At 39.8% G+C, this 10,633-nt stretch overlaps 1 protein-coding gene across 1 annotated transcript; it reads right to left on the reverse strand.

Moving 5' to 3' along the window:
• Positions 1-662: 662 nt before the first annotated feature.
• LOC105045835 (beta-glucosidase 1-like) lies at positions 663-4,423 on the reverse strand. The gene is made up of 11 exons (XM_010924260.3): positions 4,153-4,423; positions 3,947-4,005; positions 3,652-3,727; positions 3,480-3,551; positions 3,300-3,387; positions 2,225-2,468; positions 1,750-1,865; positions 1,448-1,668; positions 1,322-1,353; positions 1,036-1,138; positions 663-937 (listed from the first exon to the last, which is right to left on the reverse strand). Exons 1-11 carry the CDS (start codon positions 4,394-4,396, stop codon positions 663-665), a joined length of 1,530 nt encoding a protein of 509 aa, XP_010922562.1. The 5' UTR covers positions 4,397-4,423.
• Between the last annotated feature and the right edge of the window lie 6,210 nt (positions 4,424-10,633).

Genomic DNA, 10,633 nt, shown 5'->3' on the forward strand with positions numbered 1-10,633 from the left:
GTCCAAATATTGACTCTCGGAGAAATCATCATTTTGCTTCCTTTTTAGCTTCCTCATGAATAAATCAGCCAGTTTGGCTATTATCCAACAGTTGCTAGCCAATGATCGAACATCTCATCATCTTTTTCTTTCTTCTATCTTTTCCATATTTCATGATTTCTGATTCACGGGCTCATGTTCATTGCACATGCAAGACACTAGTGATTAGAACTTTTAGATTCATGGTGAAACATTAGAATTGACCGATCTCCATACGAAATTTTATGTAGCTTAGAACCTTACAAACACTCAAAAGAGAAAACGTGATGACATTTATCTTTAAATTTATCATTTAATCCAAATTTTGGTTTCATGAGATCATATACTGCAATAGCTGACATGATGTTATTATTATTTTCTTGGTCCCTTCTGATCTTAATTTCTTGAGCATCCTAGAGTTTTAACTGTTAACATGCTTCCAATGCAAGAAAGTCCAGCAAAACTTGCGTTACAGGAAATCACTAGTCCAAGGAAAAATGCAAGATATAATAACATTGACGACCTCATTTATTATCATAGCAAGTACAAATGAGACGTTCAAACTCTGTTAAGGTAGTTGCTTCAGCTAACCTAATGACAACAACAAAACGGCAGGTAGAAAAAAACATGACTCGAGCCACTACTTAGTTCTTCCTCTTAAGCATGTCTCTGAACCAATAAGCTGACATCTTAGGGTACCGCTTTAGGTTTGTAAAATCAACATAGACTATCCCGAATCTTGATGTGTAACCTGATTTCCATTCGAAGTTATCAAGCAAAGACCAAGCAAAGTAACCAATAACATTTGCCCCATCATCAATCGCCTTCTTGAGCTCGGTTATATAGCTCTTGTAGTAATTGATTCTCGTCGTGTCATGCAACCCTTTTGGTAGAGTGATGTTGCCAGGATCATCCATTCCTGACATCATGATCATCACCGAGTGAGGGACTTAGCCCAAATTATGGGGGTAAGGGGGAGAAAAAAGAAAAGAAAAGAAATAGTTGGGTATTTGATACCATTTTCAGATAGGATCACGGTTGGGTTGCAATAGTGCTCCTTGACATAGCTCACTGCTTTGTACATCCCCCATGGTACAATGTAAAGCCAATTAGAATGTGCCTGCAAGTTTTGTTGCAGTTCTTTCTCATTCAGCACAACCAGTTTATCTTGTTTAAGCAAATAAAATGAGTCAAAAACATTAAAGTTGCAATTTTTTGAATACAAGGTTAGGTAACCTTTTGCCTTCAAGACTATTGTAATATCATCGATCAAGAATTAACATCGAAGATACGAAAGTATTACCCGTGGTCCAATTGGCACACCATCGCGTTCATCTGCAAAATTCAGGAGAAATCACAAGAGTTAATTAGGAGTCATACAATGTTAAGCCATGGTTTTAGCATCCCAAAAAAAATGTCAAGGACTTACAAGCATATCCAACATGCCAATCATTTGCGTAGCTAGTGGGTTTTTGTGGCTCAGGCTGATGTGGATCATACATGTAGTAAGTAGTGTATTGGTTGATGCCCACATAATCTATAGAGCCTTTCACCATCTTAACCTCTTCCTCCGTGAATTTTGGAAGCCTCTCTTTAACAATCTCCTGAATTGTCTTTGGATACTCACCATATATAATAGGGTGGAGAAACCTGCAAAGTAGGGGAGATGAGAACAAATTTTTGCTAGCGTAATAGATGTGTCTCATTCCTATACAATGTTTTGATAATTACCATCCCACATGGAAATCTCTCGCTCTTTGAGCTGCTGCTTGGTCAGCTGTTGAACTGGTCAGAGCTTCATACCAAACAAAATCCAGGAGAATTCCAATCCTGCCTTTCTGTTTAGCCTGCCATGCATGATTATATTAGCAATCATTAATCGCTGCGTCACACAGCTTAATAACAAAAAGAGTTTAAGAGAATCCAATCCTAACTTTCCGTTTAGCCTCTCTGATATTATTGTCTTGGAACACCAGTATTTTTTGTCTCTCCACTACCAAATTGCCTTACAAGTCTTCTGAAACTAATGATTTGGATTTCATAGGCTTTGCATCTACCATCGACAACTACATTTGTTTCGCTTTCTATTTAAGTGAGGTCATGCATCGGTAGAACATGATCGTTCAAATTAGTTGTTATGATTAATAGCTATGCACATTACTTTTGTTTTCAGGATAGCCCAATCATGGGAATTGGAAGTGCTTACCTGATACTTCTCACGGTACCTCTTAACAGCAGCAGCATGAGATAAGATGAGATTATGGGCAACAATATAAGGCTCAGTAGCAGAATTCCCACCGGCCGAACAGTTTGTGCATCTTCCTGGGGCAAATGTGCCATCATCATATCCAAGAGCTGCCACCACCCTTGGCTCATTGAAAGTGAACCAATTCTTCACTCTATCACCAAATGTCTTGAAACAAAAATCAGCATAGTCTGCATATGCCTCCCTGCATGTTATGAAACCGCGATCAAGATCTGGATGAATTGATATATATATATATATATACATATATATATATATATATATTATCTAACATTTCGGTGACTTTGGTGCAAGATGACAAAGTTTAACTTTTCTTTGTTTCCTAGTTTGGATGTTGTCTGAAAAAGAACTGAGAGATTCTTGGCCTTTAAAGATCATCGAATGCTCTAAAGTTGCGTGGTCTTTAAAAAGAAGGCTTTAAAGTTGTGATAATTACGTATTCACTTCAATGAAAAATTATAAACCAGAAATGGCCACGGGCTGAGCCATGTTTGAGGCCTAATTTCAACAATCAGGCCAAGCTAAATTACATGCAGTGCTAAGTTTTTGCCAAACCCTTGGCTAAGCCGAGCTCACCCTGAAAACCCAAACTATTTATCTAGCATGACAAAATTACCATAATTTTGTTCCTCTTTACAACAAACTTTATACTAAAGAAAAGATTATTAGGAAAATAAACTACATTAGCCCATAAATTTGCTCTCTCTCTCTGATGAACTTCGGATGCGTACCTTGTTCTCATGCCAATTAAGTTCTTTTTTTTCTTTTTAAGAAAAATGAAGTACTGATTTTAGTTTGGAAATTAATGTTATAAAAGCAAATGCTTGTGACAAATCTAAGAAGTGCCTGGAATATTAAATACCAGGTAATGACTCCATAACTAAAAGAGTAAGGGTGCTATTCTGCATGATGAGTAAAACTTGACCATGAAAGTCCACAGAACAAAAAGAACAGGCATCCATACGACAAAAGCATTATTGAGTGGAGAAGCAGAGCTTAAAAATTATAAACTTACACAACTTTTGGGCTTAACAAACCATTGTACTGCTTCTCAAGTGCTTCTGGGAGATCGTAGTGGTAGAGATTTGCATAGGGTGTAACACCTAATGAATCATAGAAACATAAGATTAGTAATTATGATCAATCCATGGACTTGAGAAGCAGAGATGGCTTCTGGAGGCGACATGCAGCATACCTTTCTTTAGCATGTAGTTTATCAATCTGTTGTAATATGACACACCTTCCCAATTTACCTTCCCCGCTCCATCTACAATAATAGCAAAGTAAAACAAAAATGATGGAATAAATTTTCTAAACATTAGAACCCATTTATTAAGATCAATCAGTATCATCAAAATCTTGATTACTTGGGAATATCCTGGACCACGAGATCGAGAAGCGATATGCATCAAAATTCATCTTCTTCATGATGTCCACATCCTCCTGCATCATCACTCCATTGTGTAATGCAAATGTTACAGAAAAAATGTAGACTGGTAAAAAGATTCAAAACTTTTCCCACCTCACCGAGTCAACCCAGTGAAAATGATTAGACAAAGAGATAACCCGGTACTGCTCCCTTACTAGACCGAGTTCCCGAGTTAGTTTTATTATTATTCCAACAATTCTCCTTTTTACCTCTCTCTTACATGTATTACTTACCTTGTATCGATGGTACTCGTCTACTGAAACGTCCGCAGTGGCATTATTTGCAATCTCTCCTGTTTCAGTTAAATAAATTGGAGGACAGAGAGTTAACTCAGTGAGTCAACATAGGAGCTGATCAATATATACAGCTTCTATTTTGGTGAGCCAAAAAAAAATGGAGATTGTAAAAGATATGGACGGTTGGGATTTATTTACTTCACCTGGGATCTTGACGAAGACGTCCCAGATGCTGGGGCCACGCCCGTCCTTAAGTGCCATGCCCTCCACCTGGTACGCCGACGCCGCCGTCCCGAAGACGAACCCGGCGGGGAACGCCTCCCGGCTCAGCCCGCCCGTGTCGAACCGGACCCTCGACGCCGTCTTGGCGGTGCCCGCATCCCCGGCGGCGGAACACCCGACCGCTGCTAGAATAAAGAAGAGTAGGAGGAGGGAAAAAGACCTCATAACTAAAGCTGAATGTGGAAGAAAGTGGACTTGATCTGAGTTACCTGGAGTGAGCGTGGTGGAGAATTTATAGAGGCAAAGTGGAGTAGGATAGGATCGACAGTCACAGAAAGAGAGGCGTACAATGCGGTCGGACGGCGGCGGTGCCACCTTTTTCGTAGCCGCAACGGCTTTCCGGCTATCCACTTTGCTGATGATGATAAGAGGATGAAGCAGAGTTTTCGGTGGATAAGATCTGCTTCCTGGTTTTTATCTCGTGTTGCTATTTCTGTGTGCCTTGGGGTGAAGGGTGCCAGCAATAAGGAGGGAGGTTATGGTTTACCAAAAAAAAAAAAAAAAAAGGGCACAACAAATTGTAAGAATATATGATAAATATAAAATAATTTGTAAATACAAATATTAAATTATGAACAATTTTTAGACAAATTATTTTAGTAAAAGTAATTATGGAGGTTTAGTTGACTCAAATCATCCATCTAATTGTCATGTTGCTAGGTCACTGCATCTTCACCAACATTTGTACGTTTCATATAGTGCCATACCTTATTACTAACAAGAGAAAAAAGAGAGCCAGGTGCGTCTTTATTACCTATCTCAGTTGCAACATAAGGGAGATTTTGAGTCTTATGTTTTATTGTTATGTGCCAAATAATTTCGAGAAAACAAAAAATATGCTAAAGTAAAATGAAAACTTTAACATAACAAAGTCTTGAAAGTTTGATGTATAACTTCTTTTTTGCTGCATTCTCTGTTGGAACTATTTAGCATGCTTTACTTAGAGATTGTCTACCCGTTCCAAGCCATGCATGCATGTCGCGAGGCTCTTGCTGTTGTAAACTGGATTGCTGCTTTTGTGGCGCAGCATCTTTACTAATTGTTCTTAGGAACATAGATTTTGCCATGTATCACAACAAAGGGTAGCCTTCCCCATAATATCTTAACCCCAAAACCTTGATAAAAATAGCATTAATTCCATCCCAAGTTGCTTAGTCCAACTAGAAGTACCATCAATTTAGGTCAAGTTTGGGTTTTTAGTTTTTACCAAACCCAAACACATACACGATTCAGATTGAGGGCCTATTTTTCATTGAGGTTGGACGCAGATGCAAGTAATAAAAATGTGTATCAAGTTCAGTCCAGATGAAGATCATAGTTGAGTATCCATTAGGTGTCAAATATTATATTTTGAAAAATTAATCATTATTAAATAATCCATAAAAAATTATTAACAAAACATAAATTAAATTATGAATAACAACAATTTGATGGTTAATTATACAATAATAATGGACTAAAAATTGAAAAGATGGACATTACTTAAAGTCCATTATAAATATCCAAATATGTTCTAACATTTCATTGCTTTTTATTTTTTAATAAGGATATATACGTAAAACTAATATTATATATGTGTGTATATATGTACATACTTACATATGTATGCAATAAATTGGGTATTTTATATAGGGTTGTGTTATGCATTAAAAATCTTGAACTTAATCCTTATGTAAAGGTTTCAATTAGCTCTACTTTGATTCCATATTCCATATTCATCCCATTAATTATCAGGTTCAAGTCTAATCTGGATTAAGATTTGGTTGGATCCAGCCAAGTATCAACTTTGCATGTTGGAGTGATAATCGTAGAGCTAACTACCAAGTACTCTACCAACTTGATAAATGATAAGCTAGTACCGTTAAATAATACTTTTGATCCAATCAGTAGCCAAAATAATTTTTTAGCAGATAATGATGATGTGGATAACATAGAAACATCAGAGCAAAATATAACGGATTTCAAATTCCTTTATATAATGCTTTCAGGAGAGATGTAATTTACTTACTTTTGCTCCCGGATCAGATCAACGGTGGCTATGGATCAGATCAATTGGCGGGTTGTGGATCGGATCAACGGACTTTTCTTCCGTAACGGAATCCCCCGTCATCCGGCCGAGTGTTTCGTCGCTTATGCAGAGAAGCGGGATCGCGTCGGCTGACGGTTAGAGCGTTCTCTCTCTCCTATTCACTACCCATATCAGAAATTATATCCTACACATCGTTAGCCACGTGGCGATGCACAACGCCGATCATCAGACATTCGTTTCTATGATGACGCATTGAGATGAGTATTTGATGAATGAGGGGCGGCTCGTTGACGTGGTGGATCGCCGCGCGGTGTAGGATATAATGTCTCCGGAACCTCCTTGTCCCGTTCCCTGGATAATATCCTGCTTTCTCTCTCTCTCTCTCCCCCTCTGGCGAGGATAACATGCGCTTGCGGACAAGAATTCAGGTAACATTCCTTCTTTTATTATTTGAACCGAGACGAATCGGGTATTCTATACACGCCGGTCCGCCTTGCTTTGGTTAGCTTCTTTGGCAATTTCCAAGGTGCCGTTTTGATCCCATGTGAAATGTATGTGTTGGGGGGGGGGGGGGGGGGGGAACGATAGATATGTCATCTTAAAATTATAAAAAAACTATGTTGAAAGGAGCCATTCAGTATATAATGAAGCAGTGAAAAATTTCATTTCGGACCTTACTAATCTTCGCTCTATGACTGATCTTTTCGAATGAAGCTTTCTGATAGAAAATCCTATCGATCTCGTTTTGGCCATGAATCCTAACTTCTACCGTCGAGCTTGGCTTCGACTATCGATTTTGGCTCCACTCGCAAGTCTTTGACCACTGGCATCAGGATGACATCCAGACATCGGACACCGATTCTAGAAAAGTCATGACCTTGACATCGTCTTCGACCGGAGGATCCCCCGTCGATCCTCGCTTCCAACCACGACTGCATTCCCTTTAACTGTTACTAGCTACCATATTTGAAAGAGTCAACCCCCATGCGATCACATCAAATGACATCATTCTACATGGGACCACACTTCTTGATCAATGACTGATTGCACACCGGGTGAAGCCCGTCAAATCATGCCATCCCTGAGAGTAGTTGGCTGCACACCAGATAAGGTGACGTTGGCTACCAAAATCCAAACTAGGAGGAATTATTGTCTGGACCACGCTCAGGTAGATCATTCAAATCTCACAGTGGATAACACGCTACAGTAACCCTTGTATTTTACGAATCTGGACTTTATGAGTGGTACGGACAAAAAGATTGACATGGTCTCTCATCACTTTTTCTCTTATGGCTCTCGTCTCCTTATAAATATAGATAAAAAAGGAATCCTCTAGGTATACACACCTGTATACTGAAATCCTCTCGTATTTCTTCTCCAATATTTCAGTTTCTTGACTTGACCGTCGAAGGGTTCCCATCAGAACCCACTCCAGTCAGAATTTATTTTGTAGGACTCACCGTGCCGTTGACTCTCAGATGACCCTGGCCCCTCTGACTAGAATCGAAAATCTGCAGCTACAGTATGAATCCTATCAACGTTGCCTAATACAAACCAAAAAAAGTCAATAATGAATGCTATGCTAGCTTCCGAGAATAAGGATGGATCTGGATCCTTATGATGAGTTATCGTATCATACATGATCGAGTTGTATCTTCGTGCGACGTGCAACGCATGCGATCAGTTCAAAAGCATTGAAAATTGTTGCGATACCATCTCCACTGGTTTGGATTAGCTTATTCTCATCTCAATAAGGCACGCCCACAAATAAGCATAGGAAAGAGTCCACAATGTTGATGGGCAAAGAGAAATCCAATTCATGCCTAAATATGATAAATTATAGAAATTAAGGTTTTTGAGTCAACATAATTCCATATTTTGAGCCATAAGAACATTCACTTGACACCATTCGAGGCTTTTGATAGTATTCCACCTGCTATCGAATTGGACTCGTGGACATGGGTATTCATTCGCAGCTTTTTTTGTTGGTAACGGGTTTGACATGGTAATAGTTAAGCCATCATGTAATATAGATCTGTCACTTCACTTTTTAAAATAACATTCTCATAATTATCATTTCTCTCAATTTTTGTCTTAATACAAGTTTTGAATGCAGGGCGAGGAATCTTCAAAATGTTAAGCCTATTTCTTTCCTTGATTGAATTTCTCGATCCTCTTTCTTAAGGGTTTCAAGAGGTGTCCTTTTTGGATCCACAAAGAGCATCTGCAGTCATAATTAATGGAGCCTAGGTAAATTTTATTTTTGATAAAAGAATTTCATATTTTCTCTTGAAAAAAATAACAATCTTAAAAAACACTATCGACAATTTCATGTTAATTTTAACTAATTACTGTTTCCACCTACTAGAAGTCGATGATATGAATTCTGCGATGAAGTCAGAGCCACTGATGACATTGTTATATAGTTCATGGTTGTGGATGATAACTTTGCAAGAAAAATCTTAATAAATTAATGTTTGAATATAGGATCAGGATCCTGCAAAATATCTAGTCTATCACTTTTCTTCATTGAATATCTCTGCATTTCTTTTCAACTTCAAAAGGTATCCTCCTTGGATGGACAAAAAAACATTTGATTCATAAGATTGAGCCTGGGCAGTTCCTATCATCGATAAAGGAGTATATATATATATATATAGACTAATATGCTTTAGCACAATGATCATCAAAATATATTAAAAAAAATATAAAAAAAAATTATAGAAAAAAAATTATAGAAAACCCCCCTCCCACCAAACCAACAACACCTTCAAATATCCCTCAACCAACCCATCAACATTTAAAATTCAAAATCCCCGTATACATAAAAACATTAACTTTCAAATTTTAAAATTTAAAATTAAAAAAATAATTTTCAATGCGTCATTGACGGGATGGTGAGAGGAGCGGAACACCAAGAAAAAAATATCATCAACCACCACGTCGGGAGAGAAGAGCGCTGAGAGGAGAGCATCGTCAACCATCACGCTTAGGAGGAAAGCATTGTTGACTCAGCCTTGCCTGTAATTTAGAGAGAAAGTAACAGCAGCACAATGATTAAATCTGTTCAGCATCTAAGAGAGGAGAGGAACGCCTAGAAGGGCCATGAATGGCGACAAACCCGTGACCTATGAAAAGCGGCAACAACCCATGCAAGGAACGAGGAGAGGGAAAGAAAACTGGCTTGGCTTGACGCACCACCAAAAATGGTCGGTGAAGTGAAAGAAAGAGAACATGGAGGAGTAGCTTTGCACTCCATCAGAAAATGGACCTACTCCCGAAAAGGTCTGATGAAGAGAGAGAAATAGAGGGTTGGAGGAGGGGGGAGAGAGAGAACAAGAGAGAGGGGAGAGGGAGGAAGGTGAAAGAAAGGGAGAGCAAGAGAGGGGCACGGCCTTCGTTTGGCCATCATAGGAAGAGAGAGAGAGAGAGCTGGTCCACCACTGAAAGGGATCGGTGAAGAGAGAGAAAGAGAGAGAGGGAGGCTCAGCCTTCCGTCGTCCGTCGCCCTCCAAAGGGAGAGACCTGCCGATGGGGACCGAAACTCAAAGAAAAGAAAGGGAGGGTGGGTCCACCATCAAAAGGAACTGACAAAGAGGGATAGAGACAGAGGGGGGCCTGGCCTTCTGCCATCCATCATCTGTCAGAGGGAGAGATCTGCTAATAGGGACCGAAACTCAAAGAGAAGAGAGGGAGGGAGAGGAAAGACGGGATAGAGAGGGAGAGAGGAAGGAGAAGAGAGGGAGGGAGAGGAGCCCAAAGCCGACCGTCTGAAGGAAAGAGAAAAAGGGGAACCGACAGCCGTCGGAGAAAGGGAACAATCGGTGCAAGCTAGCAGACGTTGATCCGGTAGTAGCGCTGAGGAAGAGACTGATGATCTGAAGAAAAAGAGGGAAGAGAAAGGGATATGGGGGTTGAACATAGATCCTAACCGACTTTGATGCCAGAGCAGAGAGAGGAGGAGAGAGGAATAGAGGGATAGAGGAAATGGAAAAAGAGAGAGGGGGGAAGAGGTGGAGCACAGCATCCGATCAGAAAAGAGGTCAGAATAGAGAAGGGAGGAGTTGGAGGGAGGAGGGGAGAGGGAGATAAAGGGAGAGGGGGGTGCTCGACAATTGGCATCAAAGGGAAGGTAAGGGGCTCACTAGAAGGGTTCCAATGGCAAATAGAGAAGAGAAGCTGAAGAGGATGGCCACGAAAGAAGGTCTCGTCGAAGAAAAGAAAAGGCCCATGGAAACTGCCGATGAAGAGAAAGGGGAGGATGGGGGAAGAATGGGACAGAGAGAAAGATAGTGAGTGAGAGAGAGAGGATGGAGAGGGAGGCAAAGAGGGAGTGAGAGAGAGAGGGAAAAAGAGAGGGGTACGGTGGTCAG

This window comes from Elaeis guineensis, chromosome 2 (assembly GCF_000442705.2).
Source record: "Elaeis guineensis isolate ETL-2024a chromosome 2, EG11, whole genome shotgun sequence".
Taxonomy (NCBI): Eukaryota; Viridiplantae; Streptophyta; class Magnoliopsida; order Arecales; family Arecaceae; genus Elaeis; species Elaeis guineensis.

Excerpts from the sequence above, each read along its gene's own strand:
- LOC105045835 (XM_010924260.3), bottom strand. The coding sequence starts at position 4,396 with ATGAGGTCTTTTTCCCTCCTCCTACTCTTCTTTATTCTAGCAGCGGTC. Across the intron at positions 3,552-3,651 it reads GTGGTCCAGGATATTCCCAA|ATGGAGCGGGGAAGGTAAAT; the intron begins GTAATCAAGATT and ends CTATTATTGTAG. Across the intron at positions 1,354-1,447 it reads TTGGCATGTTGGATATGCTT|ATGAACGCGATGGTGTGCCA; the intron begins GTAAGTCCTTGA and ends TGAATTTTGCAG.